This window comes from Alexandromys fortis, unplaced genomic scaffold, assembly GCF_014885135.2.
Source record: "Alexandromys fortis isolate MF-2015 unplaced genomic scaffold, M_Fortis_MF-2015_v1.1 scaffold_37, whole genome shotgun sequence".
NCBI classification, from domain to species: domain Eukaryota; kingdom Metazoa; phylum Chordata; class Mammalia; order Rodentia; family Cricetidae; genus Alexandromys; species Alexandromys fortis.
The window spans coordinates 176,644-204,117 of NW_026067914.1; the positions used below are offsets into that span (position 1 = coordinate 176,644).

General features: G+C 38.8%; 1 protein-coding gene across 6 annotated transcripts in view; it reads right to left on the minus strand.

The window, feature by feature from the left end:
* Positions 1–6,948: 6,948 nt before the first annotated feature.
* The window catches only part of Ghr (growth hormone receptor), a 231,504-nt gene continuing 210,978 nt past the window's right edge, over positions 6,949–27,474 (minus strand). For all 6 annotated transcript variants that reach the window (XM_050139027.1, XM_050139023.1, XM_050139026.1 and 3 more), the window contains 5 exons: positions 21,783–21,961; positions 16,637–16,802; positions 14,764–14,854; positions 10,113–10,182; positions 6,949–9,908 (listed from right to left, as the gene is read on the minus strand). In XM_050139027.1, the coding sequence (XP_049994984.1) occupies positions 8,934–9,908; positions 10,113–10,182; positions 14,764–14,854; positions 16,637–16,802; positions 21,783–21,961 (1,481 nt within the window). In that variant the 3' untranslated portion in view covers positions 6,949–8,933. The remainder of the gene's footprint in view (positions 9,909–10,112; positions 10,183–14,763; positions 14,855–16,636; positions 16,803–21,782; positions 21,962–27,474) is intronic.

The window sequence follows — 27,474 nt, forward strand, 5'->3', positions numbered from 1 at the left end:
TGGGATTAAAGGCATGCGCCACCACTGCCCGGCCTCAAATAATTTTTAAAAACTTATTCTGCCTCAGAACTAAATTACTGAACTAAATGCATTTTAATTTGAGCCTTGATTATCTCCACCTTTTTCTTCTTATAACATATATAACTTGTAATTGTGACTGAGGATGTTGATAAGTGGAAGTGCATTTGCTTGACAAGCAAGCCTGTGTGTGTGTGTGTGTGTGTGTGTGTGTGTGTGTGCGTGCGTGCGGTGGGAGTCAGGCAGTGAAGTACTGGGTAGAAGTCCCCATCACGGGACAAACAAAAACGTAACATTAATATTCTAATTACTATTTCCTGCTTCTTTCACATCCATTTCTACATGTTTTCCGTGTCAGGGTTTCCCTGTGTAGCCTTGGCTGTCCGGGAACTCACTAGTAGACCAGGTTGTTCTCAAACTCAGAGATCCACCTGCCTCTGCCTCCCGAGTGCAGGGATTAAAGGTATGTGCCACTACTGCCCAGTCACTTCTAGATTTCTTAATTGACCTCTCCCCTCAATTTCCTAGGTCCAGATTCTTTCAACACAAGTGGTCTTGCCCAGCGGAACCTTGTGATTCAGAGATTCAGTGCCTGAGACTTCTCTACTGAGCAGAATGATTCAAGACTTTCAAGGCCACAGGCTAGCCAATAGTTCCATTTCCTTCTTTGGCTTCAACTCTTGTCATCTCCTCAGCCTTGGACAATACTTGCAGGTGCCAGGAGCGGGGCTCAGGGTTGCTTTTTTGTTCTGAACTCTCCAAGAACTCTCTCCCAGAGCCTGTGACTCAGGCCCACCAAGGCATCCCAGTGTCCTCGGGGGCCCAACAGACACGCAGGGGTGCGGGCAAGGGCCAGGGGTGAGAGAAACGGATGGGGCAAGACAATAGGAATCTAGGACGCTTCGAAGAGGTGTAAGGAAAAGAACCTCTGGAAACTGGAGTTCGAAACTCCCAGGAAGACCTTGGAACGTACCTGCCAAGGCGCACATTCCAGTCTCCACCCAGGTGCTCTGGGCGCCCGAGGTCGGTCCAGTCCATTCTAGATTGCTGTCCTCTTCCGGGTGGGAAACAGGTTCCCTCAACTATGGGTCCGCCGTTCTCCTGGACAGTCTGTGCCCTCTCCTGGAGCCCCTGCCACTGGGCCATTCTAGGTTCCTTCAATCATTTACTGCCTCCTAGGTGCTTAAATGTGTTTCTTAGACCATGGATCAACATTCAGCGACTGCCAGATTCATTGGATAAGTCATGAATAAGCCACAGTTATACTTGGTTTATATCAGTTAGCACGATTAAATAAATAATAACCCATATTCATTCCTGTGATTTATAAGTCTTTCCAAGTACCAGATTCAGTTAACAGATACAGTTTCTCATTTTGTGTTTGTTTTACTGGCTTACGGATGTAGGACATGTACTCTTATGTAGGTTCTAGCTGAACACTTTAGGTGTATTTCTCAGTTTTTTATCTGTATAGTATGATTAATAAAGTTTCTACCCATTAGCATTGTTGTAATAATTAAGTGAAATTTTGCACTTAAAAGATGATTGGGTTTCTTGCTTCAAGTATTCAAAAATATTATAATTTCCAATATTATATTGTTCAATAGTAGTTGAAAATGTATCAGCTGCAACTTTTTTTGAATGAGAAATACAAGATTTACTTTCATTAATTTAATTTTTCTATAGAATTAAAATTTTGTCAAGCAGAGATTTATAAATGGTTGTAGGATTATTCATATTTCATTATTTGAAAGGTGTTAATGGCAGAGTGTGAGTATTGGATCCAAGTGGAGAAATGTGGTCCTCACTGTTGCTCAGCTAAGGCTTCCTTAATATTAGCACCAACACATAGGAATATTAAAAATAAATGGCTATTGGGAATCTTTACCAAGGATATTGACCTGCAGTTTTCTTTCTTTGGTTGTCTCTTTACCTGGCTTGGGTATTAGAGAAATTCTGGCTTCATCAGAGAAGTTTGGAAGTGCTCCACCTGTTTCTTTCTCTTTTTTTCCCCAAATAATTTAGGAAGCTCTGCTTTAGATCTGTTTTGAAAGCTTGAGAGAATTCTGCTGTAAATCCATCTGGGGTGGGCTTTTTTTTTTTGTCAGAAGACTTTATTACTCTCTCAGCTTTCTTTTTTCTTAAGGGCTTATTTAATCTGTTGACCACTTCTTGGTTTAAATTTGATGGTTCATATCGATTTAGAGGTGTGTCCATTTCTTTTTAGATTTTTCTAATTTAATGGCGTGTAGGTCTTTATAATATTCTGAATTTCTTTAGTGCCTGTTGTAATGTTTCTCAGTTCATGTGTGATTCTGGTTATTTTTGATATTTTCTTTCTTTTTTTTTGGTTAATGGGGCTAAAGGTCTATTGATCTTGCTTAACTTCTCAAGGAGCCAGCTCTTACAGTCATTGATTCTTTGTCTTGTTTTCTTTGCTTCTATTTCATTTATTTCTGTTCTGATTTTTATTCTTTTTTTCCACCTACTGGATTTGGGTCTGATTTGTTCTTATTTTTTGAAAGTTTTGAATTATGTATACATGTGTCTGTTATGTGCATGTGCACTGGAAGTGTCTTTAAATTCCAAGCAATTGATTTTAATTTTCTTAGCATTGTGAACCATTTTAGAAGCATTTCCTTTATCAAGTCATACTTAGTTTGCTTTGTTTCTTAACCTTTAACCAGTTGAAGGTGCTGGGTCTTTACTATGATCCAGTCACTTAGTTGATTAACTAGGTAAATCATTTGCATTTTCTGAACACTGTTGTGTTTTCATCCATAAAGTATTAATAATTAGTGTTTGACTTTCTTAAAACTGATTTGTTCTTTTAGGTGAAATAATATAGGAGAAGGCACTTTATGAAATTGGCATGGTCTGCTAGTTTGGCTGTGTGCTGCCATATGAACAAGAACAGCAAGCATCTTCCTTCTTCATATATTTGCATATCGCTCCACTGGGAAAGACAAATTGAAAACAATTTCCTGATAAAGAGTTTCATTCCTTTATCAAACGCTGCTGACATCTCCTAATGCCCACAGAACATTCACATAGACGTTATTAAAAACATCAATAGAGAATTGCTTTCTGTGTGTTCCTTTAAAGATAGCTTCCTGGGGCTGTAATGAAAAAATCTATTACATCTGAAGTTCTATCTGGTGATTTTTTTTTTAACTTGGCAGGCAGGAGTGAAGTGTGAATTATTTCTATTTGGGCAGTAACAGATTAGCATTGTCCTGCAGTCCCACAGCGAATATGCTCCTTTCATGAAGGGCAACATAAACGTTTCCCAGTATTGTAAGCTTCAGACTTCAGAAAAAGTCAGAAGTCCTGGATAAGGGCAGGAGCTTATTAAAAAGATGTCATCCCTCAGATTATCAGTAACCCACCTGGGCTGAAATGAGGAGACTCTTGGGTTACCTTAATCACACGGCTGTTTTGCCTTTTTAAAAGGAAGTTTTGCAGGATAAAGGTTTAATGAGAGCATATAAAAATGCTTCATTCAAATTCACATCCCTTTGGAATTTATCATTTTCCTTTGTGCCAGGAGTGTTATTCTTTTTAGAACAGCTTTTCTAAAGTGTTAATGGTGAGCATAACAGTGGATGTTTCGCCACTACAGACAGGCCTAGTTTATGGCTCCTGTCTTTATTGCATGCTTTATGAATTGGAAGTTTATAGCACCCAGTCTTAGACAAACCTATTTCAGTTTTTCAACAGTGTGCGTTCCCTTCCTGTGTCTCTCCGTACCGTATCTTGGTGATTTTCCTACTTCAAACTTTTTATTACTATTCTACCTGTCATGATGGTTTGCGACCAGTCATGTTTGATATTACTATTGCAATTGCCTTTGGATGCTATATGCAAGCCCCATATTAAATGGTACACTTAACTAAAGAATGCTTTGTGTGCTAACTGCATCATCGATGGACATTCCTCCCCTCCTCTCCCTTTCCTCAGGTCACCTCACTCCCTAAGAAACAATGATACTAAAGTTGTGCCAATGACTATAAATTGGTCTTATTCAAAAGGCTGAGAAGCAAAACCTTGAGGCCAATTAATCATTCTTCAGTGGTGACTAAAAGAAGTAAGTGTATATATTTCACTTTATATCAAAACCAGAAGTGACGTCACTTAATGAGAAAGGGATGTTAAAAGATAAGATAGGCTAAAAGCTAGTTATTTGGTATCAGATGTTTGCCCAAGCTGTGAAGGTGAAGGGACTGTTGGCATTGATTTGCAGTGCCTTGTGGAGTAGAGTTGGAGCAGGGGAGGGACAGCTACCCTGGAGGTGGGCAGTAGTGGGAAGACACTGAGGTCTCAGTAGTGAACAGACAGCACTTTATAAAAGCTCCATGTGGCAGACAATGTGGAATAGGACTATTTTTGTTTCAGAAAAAAGCAGGAACACTATGCACAGAAGATCAAAGCGGCCACAATGTTCTCTTGGGGCGAAGTCGAGTGCTGAGAGGAAGCCTGAGACTCTTTGAGCCTTTGAAGGCTGAGGGAGGTGAGGAGGCTACGGAAGCAGAACAGGAAGCCCAGCAGAGGGTCTTTGTGAGGTTTGAAGAGAAGGAGTCATCTTCATAATGAGTGTGCAAGAGAAGCAGCAAGTGTGGGCACAGAAACTGGAGCAAGCCATCCAGAAGCCCCCAGATAACTGATGAAGGTAGCTACATTAAGTAACAAATATCGAATGTACACAAGACTGCTTTATTTTGAGAGATGTCACCTACAACTGTCATAACTACTGAACACAAATCAGTGCCCACCTTCACAGTGTCAAAGGGCAACACAGATGTTTTGTTAGAGGGATTGAGGCTGGTTGCTTTAATTCTATGACAGTATACATTTACTATTATGAAGAACCTTTCAGAATCATACTAAATTTGAAGTGCTCTAACTTTATGAATAGAATAATAAACCCTAGACAGCACATGTGCTCATCATATGGCTTATTGAGGATGTTAAGCTCACTGTTGAGAATTGCTGCTCAGGAAAAACCTTGAAAATATTTTACTGTGATGCAGAAACTTTGAAAAAAGATTTATTTATTTGTATTTTAAGTGCATGGGTGTTTTTCCTGCGTGTATGTCTGTGCACTACGTACATGCAGGGCTTAGAAGTCCATACCACCTTGAGTTTGCCATGTTCATGATTCAAATTTGTGGTAGCTTCAGCAACTGAGTCTTACCATCAAGTTCTGGAGTGTAACCACAAGCAATGGCAATGGCCTGTGAAATTTGGAGGTCTATGAGACCTCAGTGGCCAACAACTCAAAAAAAGTAATTTCTTCCTGTCACTAGGCCTTTTAGTAGCGTCTACGAGGGGCATTGCTGTCTTGATACAGGGTAAGTTTATTTTAGTTCATTTTCATATATGTATATTATATATGTATACATATATAACATGTAGGAATATGTATTTAGGAAGCTTCTACTACAGAGGTAGGTTTTCAATTGTCTTTTTTTTTAAAGGGCTTTAGTGTAATCCCTCCCGACATTTCATTCTCTACCATACCCTCCAGTCCCTCACCCAAATTTAACCCTTCTTGCTCCATTCTCTCCCTTTAGATCTTTTGTCCATTTCAAATTGATTTTTGTACATGGTAAAATATCTGAATCCAATTTCATCCTTCTCTGATCTATGTGACATATTTCATCTTTAAGTAAATTTGAAAATAATGTGTTAAACTTATTTTTTTAATGTTTACAAATCTAAAAATGTGCCATGGCTGTCCCAGAGAGGAGTATAACTTAAAATGTTTCCTAAACTTGTTTTGCTTTATAATTATTCATTTAAAAACATTTTAGGATCAGGTGCTTTCAGGAAATGTATGTAAGAAACCCTATCCTAAATGACTTCCAGGCAAACTAAAGGGCAAGGAATGATAAATGCCATGAAAAATGGCTCAGAGGAGAGGATGATCACTTAAGTAAGGCTGGAGGCAATCGGAGGATTGATTTTTTCATGGTGGCATTTGAACTGAACCTTGATTGAAGAAGGATTTTGATAGACATTTGATATGTGGAGATTTTCCTGCTGAGAAAGGGGCAGGAGCAAGAATGTAGAGCTAGGAACCACAAACTTTCTTCAAGAAGTGGCAAATGTTTCCAAATACATCTGGGTTGGGGGAGGACCGTTTTAGCTCAAACAAGCAACCAGATGGTCATAGAACCACAGAACACACTTGGTCCTCGTCTATTCCGAAGGATGTAGCAGCAAGCTCTCTGCTTCAGAACCACAACATTGGCAACAGTCCATGTAGCAGCTGGTTGTACAGCTGCCCAGCGGGGATTTCACTTCCTTTCCTTCCCCAAGTGGCAGCTCATTTGTGAGGGATAGAATCTCAAGGCTGGGGAAGGGGTTCCCAGGCCTAAAAGTTGTTACTCCAGTGACATTAATAGCTCTTTTTACAGTTCTGTAAGCATCACCTCCGCTGTCTCCCACATGGCATCTGTTCGGCTACGGGAGTCCTACTGAAGTCTAAAGTATGATGTATCTCTAGATTTTGTAGTTTGCAGTCCATCCCCATGTGACTTACTAGTAAGAGATCATTTTGACCAGGAGAAGTTACTAGCTCAAGCTAGCAATGCATTTTAGAGAGAATGCCAACCTTCTCCCTCTTTCCATTTCCTACAGACTTCACATCAGCTTGGACTCACCGCTGAACTGTTAAGATGTGTTCAAAGCATGGCTCTGTAGGTCTCTGTCCGCCTAAAGTCGTAGTCTCAAGAGAAGACACAGTCCATACAAGACAGAGTATCTTAGTCACCCCCCCCCCCCCCCCCCCGTCCCTCTACTCCTTTTGATCCACCACCTGCTGTTATTTAAGCTAACTTTGCCATTTCCTTTACTGTGCAGGTCTCAGAACAGAGTCTGGGTTGGGGTGCTTTCATTTTGGGGTTAACAGGAACACACAATCAGAAATCCAAGAAAATAAATTTATTGAACTTTGAAGGGGAAAATCCACAGACATGTAAGGAAGTTAAATACAGACTGCTGGACACAACTAGTCATACTGTGAATAATGGCTGTGTGGCCAGCAGAGTACCAAAACTGACATTCTGGGACTGATTGAGGTATTTAGCTAATTTTGGCTATAGAAACATGGTCAGCCTATGGTGAAATGGTAAGATAGTTCATCAAAACACACGTCTTTAAGCTGAATAGATTCCGAGTTGATGATATTTCATATGAACTAAATCATGTAGCCATTGGAGAAACCATAGCAGCAAGGTAGCAGAAAAATCTATTAAAATTGATTACCAAGTAAGTAACACAGTGAACCGTAAACACCCAATGCTAGTTTGTCACTGTCTCTCCTGCATGAAGGAGAATTTAAAACCACTAAACATTAAGCCCGTTTCCCCACAAAGGTCTGAGCAAAATGGTAAATACCATTAAAAGTTAAAGGTAACTTTAAAGTTTCAAGCTTCTAAAAAATACTTTAAAATGAGACGTATTCTTCAGTGGGCTGAGAGTCCTCTTTCTCTCACACATCTTTTCGGGGGGCTAACCAAAAGAACTATGTTTATGTTATTTGGGAGTCCAAGAGTGATTTTTATATTGGGTATTTTTCTACCTTGTCTGAGACTAATCTTCCTGGGGGTAAATAAGAAGTGATAAATCCCTTCTTACTATTTAAAATACACCTTATAAAAGGTTTGATGACAAAGTTTCTGCTACTTGTTTAATTGATTCTGAGTTGTCCTTTGTGATGGGAAACTCATTTACTCTTTCCCTTTTTCCCCCATGAGTTAGAAGTATGTGCCTGTCTGTGAAACAGAGATCTAGGTCTTCAGTTTTCTATTCTATTCCCTGGTTGACTTTATCCATTGTGCTTCAACAGGTGACTTTCCTTTCGTACTAATTACTTCTTAGGGTCCTGTAAAAACCAAGCTGTGTTTGAAGAGACAGTGCTGCACAGGTGTGGGAGTCTTCTTCTCCCAACCCCTGGGCTCTCAAAACCCCACTCCACGTGTTTCCGCCGCTCTTCCACATCCTGACCGATGAGGACCACTGTCACTTCTGCTTCTCTTAGCGTGGAGCCCTGTGGTTTGGACTTAAATTTGGTGAGGAAAGTGTTCCGTTTGTTACTATCCTGTCTGTCATTGTTGGGTGTGAGATATGTTGATCTGTATAAAAATTTTGTTTTACAAATTAAAAAATATCCATTTAAACCTTTAAAATGAATTCGTTCCAATAATGCAGGTTATTGGACATTGTAGATTTAAGAAATTTGGGGGGTTATAAAAAAGGGCTTTGTAAAAAATCTAACTTGTTTGTTTTTCTTTAGGTTCATTGACCAAAGCATTACTCTCTACACTGTAGTTTCTAACATCCTTGCATGGATCGTTGTGAACTACAATATGTGTGTGGTATATTATAAAATAGCCATGCTTAAGTGTAAATTATTAAAAATATCTTTATCAATTTTTTTTGTCAAAATAAGTGCTTTACCTATCCAAACTAGCCTTACCTTCTCGCCTAGATTTTAGTTCCCAGTTATTTAAAAAAGAAAAAAAAATTAGCCTGTGCTATAATCGGCATTCAATTTCCTGAACTGCAAAAGCCACCTGATTGTTTTGCTTTTTCAAAAAGCATGATTTACATACATGAAAAACATAACTATTTAATGCTTAGTATCACAAAATTAAGACCCACAATACAGACAATCACTGCCACTAAGCAGTATTAGAGACGATTCTTTAAAGTGTTTATAATTCACAATGGGAGTATCTATCTGATTAAGTATTCTTGATTTTCCACTTTATGATAATGTCTCAACATTTCCAGAAAAACGTATTTTAGAACCCACACACACCATCTCACTCTCCCAGCACAGATCTAAAACCTGGTTTTGGTTCAGGCATTCATGCCCAGCCATTTCTTTGCTATTAAGATAGAAAAGGCTACTGCATGATCTTGTTCAGTTGGTCTGTGCTCACATAGCCACACGAGGAGAGGAACTTCTTTTTGTCAGGCAAACGCAAAGCGGTTGCGTTGAGTATAAGGCCCCGTGGAGACTGCACGGTGTGGACAGTGGTATAGTCTGGGACAGGCATCTCAGCATCCGGAGCAAGCTCTGCGGTCTCCATCCGGGCAGTAGTGGTAAGGCTCTCCGTGGTGATGTAAATGTCCTCCTGATTAAAGCTTGGCTTTACACATGACGTGACCTCCGAGTGAGGGGCCACAGCGAAGCACTTTTTGGCATCTGACTCACAGAAGTAGGCACTGTTCATGCTGTGATTTTCTTGGCAGGGTGCAGCCACTTCCGGCTGTGGCTGCGAGTTGCACTGGGCTATCCCTGCCTTAATCTTTTGGCCTGGCGAAAGGACTACACTGCCCGCTGGTGTAATGTCGCTTACTTGCGCATAAAAGTCGATGTTTGCCAGGGAAGCAGGGTTGCTTATCGGTGTAGAGGCAGGCTGGTGGGTTGACTCAGTTTCACCGCTCAGAAGTGGCTGTGGTTTGTCTTCCGCCGTTAGGGTAACGCAGGGGTGCAGAGAGCCAAGGGAAGCACCATAAGACGAGTTCTTCAGATTCTTCTGGTCAAGGCACAAGAGATCGGCTTCCTCTTTTAACTGCTGTGGCTGAGCAAACTCCGAGGTACCATCACACATGTCACTGGTGTGGAAATCAGTGTCCAAAATGTCAGGGTCATAACAGCTGGTGCGCCCAGAATCATCGTCCTTTGCCCCCAGGATGTTGAGTGATTTCTCATGGGCATCGCTTAGAAGTCTGTCTGTGTCCGACCCTTCACTCTTTTCATCTGCGTCATCGATATCTAGCTCAATGAATTCGACCCACGAATCATCATTGTAGAGGTCAGGTTTGTAGTTGTCATGAATGCCCAAGATGGTGTTCACCTCCTCCAGTTTTCCTTCCTAGGAAACAGACAGAAAATGGAGACATAAGAAGAACAACTCAAAACGATTAAATAATGTTCAGTAGGATATATTGAGCTTGCAAAAAACAAACCAAACCAAACGAAAACCAATAACCAACCAAACAACTCAAACCCTCTCAACAGAGGACAGTGTTCTTCAGGTGTTACTTAACTGAATGACCCACAGCTTAGAGTTAATTACCTTGAGAAGATCTGGATCAATTCCTTTAATCTTTGGAACCGGGACTGGGGGTAAAATCAGCATCTTAATCCTTGAAAACAAATAAAGTTTTATTTTTACAGATCTTAAAGATTACATGTTCTATGAGAAAACAGTTGGTGACAAAAAAATACAGGAGAAAAACACCATCAAAAGCCTTTAAGATCATTTCAGTAAAATATGGTTTCTTCTATTTTTTCTTTTTGCTTTTTTAGCACTTTTGATGAATAGCCAATTTTAATATTTGACTGTGAGGGATCTAACTCTGTCTAGAGCCAACTTCCAAGTAACTCATAAATAGGACTCCACCTTTAAAACACACAGCACCAAGAAGCAAACAAACTGGTCCATAAAGTGAAACCAAAGTCATTTTCACCCTTGAAAAAGAGAGTGGGGGGGGAGGGGACTGAGTTAGCACTGCACAGTCCATAGCAACCATAAAACATTGAGGATGACTTCTAACCAGTGTGACGTTGAATGATCATTTTAAATAGGACAGACTAATCTGAATTGTCTCTAACTAGGATAGATTTATATACATAATACTACGATGTATTTACAGTTTCTCCTTCAAATATTGAGATTATTTTTTCTTTGGAGAAAAGGTTTATTTTTAATGTTTCTAATTGAAATTGAATTACATCACGTTTCCCCTCCTTTCTTTCCTCCAGCTTCTCCTAGTTGTTCTCTCTTGAACCCCTTTCGTGTACTCCCCTCAAGATTTATTTTATGTGTCTCCCTGAATACACTCCACAGATGAGAGAGTGCCAAGCTAGGCAAAAAGAGGGCTTCAGATCCCCGAGAGCTGGAATTAGAGGCAGATGTGAGCCCCCCTTGGTGGTGCTGGGAGTTGAACTTAGGTTCTCTACAAGAAAAGTATGCACTCTCAACTGCTAAGTCACTTCTCTAGTCCCTAGAATAATTAATTTTAATGTTTATTCTATATATTTTGTGTCTTGTTGAAATTCTATTACTTAGTACACGGAAGCTGCTTGAACAAATTAGAATAAAGCATCTATTTGTTGCTAGCATAACTGAAGGCCCAAGCTAGTAGTGTAAATCAATGAATCAGGTGGGTTGCAGTGTTATTATTAAGAGGACTGGTGATGCCAGTAAGCTGTGTATCTCCTCTAATGGGAGTGATGGCTCTCTACTTCAGGTCATGCTTGACAAAGGGAGATTGGCCTAGTTTATTAAACATCTCAACATTCAGTGCTAAGCTAGAAGGCTCATTTTTTGCTGTTGTTGAAATCAGATTCTTCTCTCATACAATACATCCCAACCAAAGTTTAATCTTCTTCCACTCCTCCACCCTCCTGCCCCCATCTCCCCTAGATTAATTCTCCCTTCGTTTCCTCTTCAGAAAAGAGCAGGTCTCCAAGAGACATAGTCAAACAGGACAAAACAAGATACAATAAGACAAGGCAAAAGTTCTTAAATGGAGGCTGGCCCAGGCATCCTAATAAGAGGAAAAGAGTCTCAAGAGCAGGAAAAAGAGTCAGAGACACACCCCCTCCCATTGTTAGGAGTCTCACAACATCTCATGCTTTATAGCAAAATCCTCACTCCAAAATAGAAAACAAAATAACACTGAGGACCTACAGTCACACAGTCTCTCACTTCTGCTGGATGGGAGTGCAGCTCTTTCTTTCATAAGCCCTTTCTGCTCAAGGGCTGGGTCGGACATACAGTGGAAACAAGCACAGAGGAAAGATAACCTGGGCTGAAAATATGTCCAAATTTACTTAATTCAAATAAAAATGTCAATATGAGCTTTGCCACCCTTTACTTTTAATTATCTGGATTATAACAGGGTAAACTTTTTTCACAAACTTGAAAGATATATTGATCGTGGAGCCCTTGACATCCCTGGGATTTTGAGTAAGACCTGAAGCTTTCTAACGTTGGAACTGTGTGTTAGTTTTGTTCCAGTTGGTGCTATTTCCTATCATTTTCTGCTTTTATCATGTGTAGATCTGGGTAGCGATAAAGGTTTCTGTAGGAAATTGAAAGAAATTGATTGGAGTGCAATAAGGATTTCAAATGGATTTCACATTTTGTTGATTTTGACTGAGCATTACAGTTTGTTTAGAGCTTCGTTATTTATAGAAAATATACTCTTAGCAAGTGTGGTGCACATACTTATCTATATTCTGCCATAGTAGAAATAAAATCACATTTGTGGGAAGCTGGATGAATCGGGAGATTGTTAGGTTCCATGAAATAAGGCAGATGCAGAAAAACAAAAGCTACCATCTTTTCATTCAGATACAGAATGCAGATTTAAATTTCTCCGTCTATTCCCATATATGTAGGAAACAAAAGTGGAAAGGAGGCTATGAGAGATGAGGAAGAGGTGCAAGGGAATGTGGAGAATAGGGAAGATAATGTGATACATATGCAGAAAACGGAAGGGAGAAAGATGAGGACCAGCAAGGAGAGGAGTTGGAGGAGGAGGGCAATAGGAGGAAATAAGAAACATGATGATGTATATGCATGGAAACGTCCAGTGAAACCCATTTCTTCACCTCCTAATCTCACCAAAAACAATAAGAAAGCAAAACATTCTTTTAGTTAGATAGAGGTGATGACTGAACTCTGTTGGTATAATGTTTACTTAGTATGTATGCATAGAGCCTTGGGTTGAATCCTTAGCACCACAGAATGGTAGAGGCAGAAGAATCAGAAGTGAAAAATAAATTAGTATGAGCAAACAAAGCAAAATAGAGGCTAATATGTATACATATATGTACACATATATGCATATATAATATTTGTAAAATATTATATAATGTAACACATATATTATATTATTAACTATTATAATTAAAATAGGTTATATGACATCATATGATATAATTATAAGCAGCATATATTATACAATATTAATTATTAATATTATTATAACAATAAATTGTTGTATATAAATACATATAATATGTCAATATACACATGTATGTACACACATGTATACACACATATAAGCATTTATATATGATTTTGAATGTATATTTAATATATTTAAAATCCAATTTATTGAGAGGATGATAAGTTTGTTTCACATAATTTTAAGCTAATATAGCTAGACAATTTCACATCTTTTCTTATCCTTCATGACTTGAAATCAACAACTAGTGTTAAAAGTGAATGGCTTTATATACATAGCAATTTTATTTACTACAACATCTTATAAATTTTGGAATTTCATTAATTCTATAGATTAATTAACTCAAATCTATTAATTTGATTCTTGTTGGCATTATTCAAGTTCAAACTTTACTTACAATTCTAAAGATATATATATATATATATATATATTTCTCAAGCAACTGAAAACACTTTTGTTTCAATTGTAGAAGTTTTCATAAAACAAGAATGTGGCTAAAAATAAGTTCAAAATAAAATTATGCAGGGAGTTTTGTGTTCCCCCTCATTTACATCATAAAATTGAACATAAAACATGGTTGAAAATGGAGTTCATTCAATTGTAGTCTTTCAGTATTCTTGGCATTCAAGAGTGTGCTGGTATTACCTGAATTATTTCTAGTTGAATTCTATTTTGAAGATGGCTAACTTTGAGGTTTGAGAGTTTTAGATTGTTGCAACCACTGAAAGCCCAAATCATATATTCCTACAACCCATTTTGAGTCGCTGATACCTCTAGACTTCAGCTGAAGGGCTTGATTTTAATTTAGATAGAGCAACTGACTATTGGTGGCCTAAAACTGAAGATGTTCAGGATGTAGGACTTACAGTGCAAAGACCAACTGAGTCCTAGGAATCTTGAAAGTGGTAGTCATATTTGCCCTAGAAAGAGGCTCATGATCTCATGATATTCTAAAAATATCTTAATGTAAACAAAGGGAAATTAATATAAATATTTTTCCTGCATGTTGCACAAAAGTTTTCTGCAATCTAAATTTTCAAGAGGAAAAATAATATTTTATTGTTGGAAGGGTTTTAAAAGATCACATTGCACACAAAAATGTAGACTTTCAGAGAGGATGAATGGTATAAACAAGCTCAAACAGCAATGGTTGAATAGTTGTACTCAACTCTCTGGACTCCAAGAGACTGCAAAATAGAATTTCTTAAAAACTTGGAAGGAATTTTGACCGAATTTACAAACATAGGTAAAATATAAAATCATGGATGAGCAAATAATTTAAATGAAACCAAAATTTATCTGAAAACACCTTATGAAAAAACTTGAGAAAGTTTCTTAGAATGAAGTGTCCAGGTGGGTTCAGTTTGTTGTTTCAGTGAGATTGCATATGATGATGGTTACAGATTCTGCTCAAGGTCCAGGGATACTGTAAGGTCCTGATGTGAAGGGGTGACTTGTTGAGCAGCTTTGGGGAGCTCTTTCAGACAAGGAAGTGCTGTCAACATCTGCATAGGCACCACTGCAAATCTCTTAATGTGCTACACGACATCCTGTTCTAAACTCTTTATTTTCTAAGGTGAACACTACAGACTGAGTACAGGTATGGTAAAGGCAAAACCAGAAATTAAAGTTTCTGAGTTAATTAAAATGTTACCTCCTACTCTACAAGGGAAATTTTGACACAACACGTGGGAGTGCACAAGAACATCAGAACTTGCAAAAACATATTAGAGTGTTTCCACCTACCTTTGCTGTTTTGAAAAAATCAGTACAAATAACATCACTGCTACTCCAACTATTACAAAGATAATAATTAGGAACCATGGAAACCGGAAATCTAAAACAGGAAAGAATATTTCACTAACAGAATTATGAATAACTAAAGCAGAGTTTACATTGCACTGCCCTTTCCCACAATAAAACATTTGTTAATTTGAATTCATATGACGAAGTTAGTGTTTCTCTTGATAACCATGGAAACACAGTGGATGAATCGGGGTTGTTTTTCTTTCTCAAGGATACAACATGCTTGTCCACTGTAAATGTAAATCTCTTTAGATTAAAACACACACACGCATGCATATATACATATATATTTTTACATATATGTGTGTGTGTTTAAAATCAGTTAAAGAAAAAGAGATCGCTGGGAATGATGTTACACACCTTTAATCCCAGCACCTGGGACTCAGAGGCAGGTGGATCTCTGTGAATTTAAGGCCAGCCTGGACTACAAAGTGAGTTCCAGGAAAGCCAGAGCTGCACAGAGAAACCCTGTCTCAACAACAACAACAAAAACAAACAAAAAACAAAAGAAAAAGAGGTCAAAAATTTGAGAGAAATTGAGGTGGCAGTGATGGTGTGGCGTGTGGGAGTGTTGGAAGAAATCAAAGGAAGGGGAAATGATATAATCACATTATAATTTCAAAAACACAGTATTATTAAAAAGGAAAAATTTAAAACCAAAAGCACATGTTTCGAATAGGTTGAAAAAAGTCAAAACTGTAATATTTTCATATGTTCAAATATCTAAGGAATATCACCAAGGCTTCTGTGGCAAGAAGAAATTGTTGCTTGTTAAACCTAGGTAAATCATGCTCAATTGATATTTTAAGCTGTAATGACAATATTTTAGTTTTCACGTTGAGGCTGTATCAACATTATGAGGGCAGAGTAACCATGATATACCTAGGTACATAGAACAGGTTTTATAGCTTTAAAACTGCTTATGTACATTGTACTGAGGTCGTTCAGATATTGGTGTACTTTATGAGCCTTGGGAGAATTTGTCTGTGAAGCCCCCATCTCTTTCCTTATGACTAAATAGCCCCTAGTTACGTGGAGGTTGGTTCCCCATATTCTTCCCACGAAGGCAGAAGCTAACTACAGCTAGAAATTCTGAGTCATCTCTGTGCTTCTGTGTAGAATTTCCAAACGCTTCATGTGTCCCATGAATATGACTAACACATGGCTTACTATGCTTTCTCTAAGTATGCACACCACACCCACACTTCCCCAAATCCACAAGCACTACCATTTCATCCAGATACAAATGCAAAACACACACATTGCAGAAAAAATTGAAAATATACATACAAAGAAATATATAAAGGAAAAAAATACTCCCTTAGAATTCTACTGTTCAGGAACAAACAAACACCTTATTCCCCTATTTGAGTTTTGACCTGTCCTCAGATGTTTCCTAAATCAAATAATTTGGAAACAGAATCCTTTTGTTATTTCTTTAAAATTGATCTTATTATTTTTAATTATATGCACGTGAGTGCAGGTGCCGGCAAGGGCTAGAGATGGCGGATCTTCTGGAGCTGATATTACAGGTGGCTGTCAATCTCTTAATGTGGGTGCTGGGAATTGAACTTGGGTCTTGTGGAAGAACAGGAAGTGCTCTTAACCACTGAACCATCTCTCCAGTCTTTCCTTCTGTTTGTTTTTTTCTAATGCATATATCTTCTCCAGATAGCGACTTCAATGTCTTGCCCCTGATACAGGAAACTAGGGTATGCTGACCTAGACAATAGACTAACAGTGTGGGCACATGTTGGTTGCTATGTCACCAAAAGTCACGCTAGCAGCAGTTTAAGCCCCACCCCCACTTTACCTTCTTCACACGTCACTGCGTTCATCTGAGGAAATGTTATGTAGAGCACGTCACTGAAGTCGCTGTACTTCTCCAGGTTCCGTTGTCTGGATCTCACGCGCACTTCATATTCCTTTTCCAGTCTCAGCGAGTAGAGTGGAACGGATGTTGACCATAAAGGGCCCGTCTTTCAAAACAAAACATAAAAACATACTGCCTCAGGTACCAGCAACTCAAGGCACAAATGCAAGTCACGGGGTTACTGGAAATTGAGTAGTATTTTAACATGTCCAGAGGGAGTTGGCTATTAAATAAAATATACTGAGACAAATTATGTAATGAATAATTTTGTTAAAAGAATAATAACTTTGCTAAAATAATAATAATCCTCAAATTTCTCTTAGTATAATCTCAAAGGTACACATTTGCTTAAAGAAATGTGATTATGTCTTTGCATTGGGTCATGAGAAGATTAAGTTATAACAGACTTGAGCATGGCAGAGCTATAAAGAGGACTACAAATATTTTACCTACTTCTCTGGGACTTTAGAGCTTTGTATAGAGCAATATATTAGAACAGGAAACCCCGTATTTCCATACCCCAAAGGCTACAAGCAGATTATATATCTGTAGAATATGTATTCTCTGGAAAATCTTGGTAGTCATTTATTAATAATCACAGAATTTGAAATAATTCTAGAAATACTATAGTTGTCTCAAAATGTCACTAATTTTACTGGGAGCAGCTACACACTTGATTTATGCCAGAAGTCTTAAGTTTACCTCCGGAAAGTCTGTTGCTCTAGAATCTATATAGAAAAGTGCAGTGTAGCTGTTTCCTCTGGATGGAAACATGATCTTCCGGAAGGAGGTTTTCAGACTTAGGAAGTAAGCAAAACTCGGAAGGCTGGGAGTTCATGAAGCTTAGATTCACAAGGCTTTTCTACAAGGGTTATGTGCACTGTATCTCTGGGGAGGGGAACTTGCCCAATCACTTTAGCCTCCTGCAAGCTGGGCAGGGACTCGCTGAGATGTCACTTTTATGAGTCATGTGCTGTGGCGGTTACCCTGCGAGTGTAGGCACATTGGCGTCATCCACACTCCTGTAGGTAAACCTCATCTATTCTCCTTTCAGCAGGCAATAAACTCACTGGGATGGTAAGTTGGATTTAGGTGGAATAGTTTTATTGATCTGTCATTGGTATCATATCTAGAGGATCACATTTCCCCCAGGAAAATGGATATGACAGAAAGTCATTGGAGACTCTGGGACTGCAGACCCCACAATGTCTTTTGCTTCTGCTGTGCCTTTACATGTTTGCTGTGGCCCTCTTTCTCTGGTATCTAGCAAGGTGTGAGTGAAAGTGGGGAGTTCTTCACTGTCTGTAATGTAGTGCTCATCTCTCGGAAATATCCCATTCTACTGGGCATTTTTACCTTTGGAGTTGTTGAGAAGATGACCCCTCCCTACGCTGTACTGTCTAATTTAATAATAGTAATAATAGCTTATACAGAGTTTTGATGAATAAAGAGAAATATAAGGATGTTTCACAGCCAGGATCTGTGAGTCTCACCTAAGGAGCTGCATGGATTGTAGCTCAAGTTAATGACTAACAGTTGAGTCCCAACAGCCCAGCTAGTTTAAATTCTTTCAACCTTAATGTTGGGAGATGTGTTCACAGGTCTCGGAATGTGTCACAGCTGAAACAAAGTTTTGAAAATAACAAAGTTGGACTAAGATGTTTTTGTTAAATAACATTGAGGTGAAAAACCCTAGAAGGCAATCTAAAGTTTTAGAAAGGCACAGAGTTGAATGCAAAACTCTTTAAGGTCAGGGAACAAGAACAAAGCAGCCCAATTATTGCTAGCTGACTGACATACTCTCCTTGCTAGGTTTGATTGATGACCAAAGGTGATGATTAGTTCCTTATACCCATTTATGTCCTCAATCTCCTGATATAAAAAAATATTAACGAATAGATATGTACCCTAAAGATTTAAAGTAGAGCTGATTGATTCTTTTTTATATATGAATGTTTAAGTTTGTGATTTCTTTAAGATTTCTTATAAGATTATCTTTCAAATAAGTAATAAAGTAATTGGCCCTTTCCTTGTCACTGCAAAATGCAGCCAGCCAGTAAAAGACCTGACAAGAACACCTTGCTTGCCACATGGTTAATCTATAACAAGTTGCTTGGGTATGAATGTATGTGGGTTCTTTCTTGGGATAATTTGTTTTTCACCTGTAATACACAAAATGTTTAATCATGTAGGGGAGATGAAAAACATGTTTTTAACTATAATCATTCACTTGAGAAATGGATTACAACTGTTTTGACTCTTGTATTGCCTGGAAGATTCTGTTGGGGTGTAAAAGCTGTAAAACAACATGAGATAGAAGGAGAGAGAATAAAGAAAAGAAGGAATAAAGAAAGAAAACACCAAGAGAATTTGTGAGTGCCTTTTTCCCTAATCCTCTGCAGATGGAAAAGTTTAGCCTCGGCGACTCCACAGATTCTTGCCAAATCCCTTCGATGCTGGAGGTTGGAGAAAAATACTGAAGGGAGCCATTGAAGAGCTTAGAACAGCAGTTCTCAACCTGTAGGTAACAAGCTCTTTGGGGACTTACTGACCGTTTCACAGGGGTCACCTAAGACCACTGGAAAACATAGGTCTTTACATCATGATTTATAACAGTAGCAAAACTACAGTTATGAAGTAGCAATAAAAATAACTTTATGGTTGGGGGGGTCAAGCATGAGGGACTGTATTAAAGGGTTGCAGTATTCAGAAGGTTGAGAACCACAGTCTTAGAGTCTGAAGTTAGTAACTATGAATTCTACTAATGTATAAGAGAGCAGATTTTAAACTGTCAGTTCAAAAAATATGTGAAAGAATACATACATTAACTGCTTTCCTATCATACCTTGTATAAACATTTCAAAATATCATTGACATGATAATAATGGTAATTAGTACAATTATTCTCAGAATATTTGAAAAACTATTTTATCTAGCATACTGGTTCACTAAGACGTAGACTTTGGAAGTTTTCATAGATTTTATTATATAACAATAAAACCACCATTTTTTTAAATTTATTAAAGATTTCTGTCTCTTCCCCACCGCTGCCTTCCCTTTCCCTCCCCCCCCCCCCATCCAGTCCCCCCCCCCTGTCAGCCCAAAGAGCAATCAGGGTTCTCTGCCCTGTGGGAAGTCCAAGGACCACCCACCTCCATCCAGGTCTAGTAAGGTGAGCATCCACGAAACTGCCTAGGCTCCCACGAAACCAATAGGTCCAGTAGAATCAAAAACCCATTGCCATTGTTCTTGAGGTCTCAGTAGCCCTCATTGTCCGCTATGTTCAGTGAGACCTGTTTTAACCCAGGCTTTTTCAGACCCAGGCCAGCTGGCCTTGGTGAGTTCCCGATAGAACATCCCCATTGTCTCAGTGAAAACCACCATTTTTTTTTCTAATATCACTGTATCTTTTTGGAATTAAGTCGTCATATGTTTGGGAGGCTATCAAACTCATAGATACACATTTGAAAACTTTTACATATCTCCTAAAAGTTAAAATTGGCCATAGGTGCAAGCACTGTTATATGTTTACTGGAAATGTAAACTTCTTGAGAAATGTTTGACAAGTCAGATATGAATAATGATCTACGAGTATATCTGTTGCTCTTCCTGTAAAATTTGTGTTTCATGCAATAGAGTTGCTAGTTCAGTTGCTGAATCAGTCCTTTAAGTGTTTTGCTCCATCATGACTTTGGAATGTAGAAAGGCACCGCGTGTTCTCTTCATGTTCCACACAGATGCTTAGATAGTGACGGACTCAAAGGCTGAGATTTAAGCAGAGACGCCTATGAAACTGCTCCCACCCTTTACTGTGAATGTCACAATGATGAAGAATACAATGACTATCATCAAACAATGGGACGTCTGCCTTCACTCATGCCAAGAATCAGCAGTTTCCTTACCACTGTCTTTGCATTATGGAATAAAAATGTTATTATAGCATATTGTGAAATTAGCATTGACCTTGTATGCTCCCTTTGGAATGGCCTCAAGAACCCTCAGAGGTAAATGATTCTCATTTTGAAAACTGCTACCTCAGACGCCCTTGGTTCCTTGGATAAAATAGTTGTTCCTGTACCTTGTTGTTGAATAAATGTTTGATTATGACTGAGATTTAGAAAGTCTTATTTGACTTAGCATCCAACCAGCTCCTTTTTGGTACCAACTTACAAACCAGATACCTAAATTAAAATGATTCAGAAGAAAGAACCTTGAAGACAAGTAACTGTTTGAAGCAGCCAAGTTGTACGCTCCACTGTTGACAAAATTAACTTCATTTTGGTGCTACACTGAAGGACAGGGCCTCGTGTCTCAAAATTTGGGGAGTGAGTCCTGCCAGAGTGCTGGGTACAACCTCATGCCTATCCAGAAATTGCTTATCTTGGCCAGGGCTGTGGTTGTGGTTAGACTGATTTAGAATTAGTTATATTTGGAATGGCATGGTAATCCTGTTTCCCTTCTTGTTGTGTGCCATGCGGAATTTATCTTAGTGCCGAGTTCCCATGCTCTTGGCAGAGAAGTGAGAAATTCAGGGGCCAACTTGCTTTCTGCTCACCTAAGTTGGGACCTCTTAACTTATTTTCTCTGAGGTATGTAACAGAACATCTTTCTGAAACCTCTATGGGGTAAATTCCTTCTCTATGTCTTTCTCCTGGAGAGACCTAAGAGCAGATATTAATAGAGATCTAGTGAGTAGCAGCAGTTAAAATCATGGACATTTGGCCATCACCTATTATTGACCTTGATCACGACCCTACTTATGTTCGGCCACATCTCTAAAGATAGTAGCATGGTTAGTGTGTGACCTTGCACCATGGGTAAACTGAATACCAAAGATGACTAGGGAAATGGTTTTCTTCACCCAGTAGTCTTTTTATAGATTTACATGGAAGATTTACATCAGCATTTGTTGTCGTATAGACTTTTAAGATATTAATTTAATGATTATATCAGCTTTCTTCTAATATGAGTTGTAGGGCACATAGCTTGGCACGTGGTATTAGGTGGAAGAAAATATCACAGTTAAGGAAGTGAGTATTGAGTTAGGAAGAAGAAATGTCCAAGGGTAGGATGTAGTGACTCTTACCACTTTCCATTTAGTTTCGTTCACTTCTTTGAATTGAACTTCATACTCCAGAGCGATCCAGCCCTTCCTGATGTCTGCGCTGGGTGGTGGCTGCCATCTCACTTGGATGTCTCCGTGAATTCCGGTCAAACTGATGTTCAGTAAAGTCCAGTTGAGGCCGATGGGTGGATCAGGTTGCACTGTGAAGTCAAAGGAGAACCAGTCCCCAGAGAAACACTTGATATTAATGCTTTTCTTTCTTTAGTGACCAAATGCCTTCATTTCTTTCAACTACACTCTTAATTCTTCCAGCAATCCACATTATTAGAATTATACTTTATAACAGAGTAACATTTTTAATAGGAAAATGATCTGTTTCATTTTTAAAATATATATAAAAGCTTCCCAACTCTCTTTTGTGCCTCAAATCTGACCTATAACTTTAATTGGAAGAATTGCCATGCTACACATTGGTTTTTAGCTCTGACAGCAATTGTATTTTAGGATTATAGAAAAAAATTAAGAAGTAGAGAGCCAGAAAGACTTCATTTTTAAAATATGGACTGTTTGGGACAGGAAGTAGAAGATTTTTTTCCTTCCTGGGGAAGAGCCTTCCCTTATGCATCTCTGTCTATGCTGGAATAACCCAGTCTCCTGAGAGTTCTGCAAATGCTTCCTAATTTTACCACATTCCTAGCCATCTTATTTTGTTAGTTGCAAGAAAGAAGGCATTATGCTGCTATCTTGACCTAGTGATAACTCAGTGTTTTCTGTCTTTTCTTAATGGTTAAGTGAGCATTTAAAATTGTATTTTGCTCAGTTTTTGTTAGTAATCCTCTATTATATTCTTATATAAATCTCTGTATTTTTATTATAAGGACCATAAAGAGTAGAGTTTCATAAACTAGGATGATGAAGACAAGTGTGGATTTCACAGTTAGGGTTTATATCTAAATTTATGCTGTATCTCAAGCAAAGTATTGCTATATGGGGCTTCTTACCAGGCCTTTTGAAACTACTTGAAGATTCACAGTTAAAGTTTACTTTATTTTTTTTTAACACATGAACATAGCTACTTAGATAGTTTGGATCCCTAGAATTAATCAGAGATAAGCCTGCAGATAAATGTTCTAAGGAGCTCTTATTGAGCCAAAGAGAGAAACGTTTGCACTGGCCCACAGTGGACAGACACCTGATGGAAGGAAATGCTGTAGCCCACCACCACATAGACACCAGTTTGGTTATTTTAGAATAAAAAAATTTTCTTCATTTCAAAACAGTAATTAGATAAACACATGAATACATTTTAGAAATTAAATTTGAAAGCTGTTCAAACTACATATGACTACACAATGACAGCAATACTTTGTCCTGGATTTGTCAGGAATTGAAAAATAAGCAGAGACAACTTTTTAGGTGATTAGTTTTGACTGTGTATTTGCATTTTAAACTAAGTTTTAAAAGGAATGTACAAAATAATACATTAACTATGATATTTTCATATGTATGTGTTAATGTACATGGCTTTCGTTCATCTCCCTCCTTCATTGCATTTCTTGAGCCTCCCTCCCGAAGTTATCCAAATACTAGTCCCTCCCTCCATGAGCATAGTCCCCACTGATGATTTCATGTTTCATTGTTCTCTTTCTCCTCTTCTCACAAGACACCTTCCTGTTCTCTCATGACACCTTTCTAGCTCGATGAAAATCTCTCTCTTTTTACATGCATGATGTTTTATCTGAATGTATGCAAAGGTTAGGAGAGGACATTAGAATCCCCCAAATGGAGCTAGGCAGCAGAAAGTACTCTTTAATAGCTGGCCTACCTCTCCAGTTCACATCTGTCTGTCTATATCAGTGGTTCTCAGTCTTCCTAATGCTGAGACCCTTTGGTATAGTTCTGCACGTTGTGGTGACCCCCAATCATAAAATTATTTTTGTTGCTACATCATAAGTGTCACTTTGCTACTGTTATGGACTGTGAAGCAAACATTTTTGAAGATAGAGGTTTGCCGAAGGGGTTGCAACCCACAGGTTGAGAACTGCTGACCTAGATGTATATGTATGTGTATATATAAAATGTTTGAGGAAGGATTTCATTATGTAGCCCACCCTGGCCTTAAATTGTTGATCCTTCTGACTCAGTCTCCCTTGTACTAGGCTTACAGGTAAGTTACGATACTTGCACCTTATAAAAATATTTTGATGTAAAATTTTTTAAAATTAATTACTTACATTTATTTATAAAAATGTCCCCTCTTCACTTTAGAAAGATGAGATGGCATAGTGTCTTATGGGAGAAGACTCGGAACCACTGTCAGAAACATAAAAGCCTGCTCCTTCCTCTCCCACACATATTTACATGCTGTAGCTGATGATTTCCCTTAGATATTTAAAAGTGTGTAAAACAATATTTGCAGGAAACCTTCTTGTCGTCCTGTCCAATATCCAGCTGCTCCTTTTTCACCTTCCATCTCTCTCAGTGGTGACCCTATCCTTCCAATTACTCAGAATAAAAACAGCAAACTCTTCCATGACTTATCTTTTTGCTATGACCACATATTCTGTCAGCTGCTCTATGAAAGAGAATTCTCACTTTTCATTGTTAGTCTCTTCCATGTTGTCTCCTTTAGGTCTCTGCCCCTTTAGTTCAGTCTGTTCTCCACACAATCACCAGTTCCACAGACACAGTGATTCCCTTATCTCTTAAGGTAGGGCATTCAGTAATCACCAAAAACCTTCCAGAGTTTTCTATCTTCCTCTAAATGAAAGCCACAGTTATTACAAGAGCCTGAAAATGACTATCAGTTCTTGTCTCTTCCACTCCCCTCCCTTCCCAGTCTGCACCAGCTCTCCTGCTGCCTGTGCTTTCTTTGTGAGGAAGGCATGCTAGCATCTCAGAGTGGTTGCCCATGCCTTCCTGATGAAATACTTTTCTCTCAGAAACAGAAGCATGCTTTACTCAGCTGCCCCTACCTCAGGGGAGCCAATCCTAATGATCCTACATAACACTGCAGCTTCTCCCACACTCGGTGCCTGTTCCCTGAATTTCTCCATGGCTCCGACTTTTTCCATCCTCACTGGGATTCAACTCTACTAGAAAGACATTTTATTTTTCATCACATCAAATGCTGCCTGGACTGAGGTAAGGGTACAATATTTGCTGAATGAAAGACAAGCATCTAACTAATCTATCATTTCATCTAAATCCAAAGAACAGCCCTGTGAGGAACAATACCTGCTCAATACACAAGTCAACTATGGGTTCAGGCCACTGACATCCTTTCTCAGAACATACCAGGGTTACTATAGACCTTGCTTTTTCACTCAGTTTCCCTTCCCTTTTTTTGTGTGCGATACTGTTGTGATTCTTTTAGTCATCTTTCACCTGACTATCAATCTTTTAACAGCTCTGCCTCTGGTTTGTCCCTCTCCAATCTATCAACCACGAGTGGAAGAGTCAATTTCTTGAAAACACTAACAACATATAGTGGTAGGTTAAAATAACAACTTGTGTGCTATTGTATTTTACCTCGATGTCATCATTTAACAGTCCCAAGCCTCAGTTGCAATATCTATAAAATGGGGTTCATAATAGAGCCCATCTCTTATGATGATTATATAAGATATAGGTTCTATGGGTGCTTTTTAAAAAGACATGGCAATGTTACTTTTGGCAGTAAGACCAAGCCCATACTTTTTTGTGAGGCACACAAAGCCAATGGTGAATTTTCAAGGGGGGTGCTAGACCTATGCAATTGCTCTTGAGTCCTTAACCTTGTTTTTTTCTTTTGTCACCATTAGAATAGAGTAGTTTCGGGAAGGCCTGTGACACTTCGTAACTCTTATTCATACTTTATAACTGAACGGTCACAGTTTGGTTCAGCTGGCTCCTTTTGATTCCACAGACATAGCAGGTCATTCATGCATTTGATCAACTACCTTGTTTTTTATGCATCTAAACATTTTAAGTCAAGGAACCGCTATACTGTGTTGTGGCACACTGTCCTGCAATTATTTTGGAACCTCCCTATCCCACTACTTGACTGTATCATACAGTATAGTCAGTAAACAAGCAGGATCTCAGTGAGAGTCAGCTAGGTAAGTGGGTACGGCTTGCTATTGTCAGAGACAGGGGCAGAGCATGAATCTTTAACTAGTATCCTTGTGTGGTAGTTTGAGTGTAATTGGCCCCATAAGCTCATAGGGAGTGACACTATTAGGAGGTGTGGCTTTGTTGAAGTAGGTATATCCTTGTTGGAGGAAGTGTGTCTCTGTGGGGCGGGCTTTGAGGTCTCATATATGCTCAAGAGAACTCCCAGTGAGACACACCATTTCCTGTTGCCGTCAAGATGTAGGACTCTGAGCTATTTCTCCAGCACCATGTCTGCCTGCACACCACCATGCTCCCCGCTGTGATGATAATAGACTGAACTTATGAACTGTGAGCCCTCACCTCAAGTAAATATTTTTCTTTATAAGAGTTGCCATGGTCACGGTGTCTCTTCACAGCAATAGAAACTCTAACTAAGACAGCTTACAACTAAGCCACCCATTCCCTCACTTAGCATCAGCTCTGCAGCTGGGGGAGGCTATTAAATAATAAGTAGCCACCAGATAACCTTTTCTGCTTCTTACAGTTTTCCCAACCTTCTCTCTGGAAGGCAGACTTCCAGGTTTTGCTTGCTTCTGTCTGCAGCATTCATTCACATTTCCTGCTCTCTTTCAGTCTGCTGCTGCCTAAGAAGTTTGTCTGAGAGAAGGGGCGGGAATTCTGTGAGAAACTAATGGGCTCCTGTGGTTAGTAGGTCAGCTACTGAAAGGCTTTCGTGGCTCCCTTGCTTCTTGCTGTTTATACTCTAATGCTGTAAACATGGACATCTCAGTTATGGTTGCTTGTTTCAGTTCCTCTTCATGTCCCTCGGATGGGCAATGAATCATCCATATGGCTCTTTGACTTGTTTCCTTGTGTTTTCCATCAGTGTTTGTTTGAAATCCTATAAACATGACTTTGGCCTGATTGTAGCTGTTTGGTTAATGCTAAAGTCTATGGTTATTTTGTTTTGTGATCAAGGCAATCTAGGCTTTGATTATAGCAATGATAGAGGTCAAAGGCCAACATTATTCAGTATATCTGAATATGAAAACCTTGTCAAAAATTAAGGAAAAATTAAGAGTACGTTGAGTTAGTACCTTGTTTTGGCAACAAGAATTCTGTTCAGGGTTAGACTTTGTGAAGGAAAGGATGAATTCTTTCTTTACTAATTAGATTTTTTTAGATCTATTTTTATTTTATGTTGCTTGCCTGCTTGTATGTATATTCACCAGGTGCATACCTGGTGCCACAAAAGTCAGAAGAAGATTCCTGGAACTGAGTTCTAAACGGTTGTGAAACACCACATGGGTGACGGGCCCTCTGAAAGGATCATCAAGTAATCTTAACTACCAAGCCATTCCTTAGACCCTGATCCATTTTTTTTTTCATAGCATTTACTGCCAGGTTTCTTTTGCTTTAACTTTAAAATTTTATTTATTTGTTTTATTAGTATGGGTGTTTTGTCTGTGTGCATGTCTGTGCACTGTGTATTTTGTGTTCAGAGGCCAGAAGAAGGTATCAGATGCCCCTAGACAAATAGTTCTCAACCTATGGTTAGTGACCCCTTTTGGGGGTTGAATGACCCTGTGTCACAGGGGTTGCCTAAGATTGTTGGAAA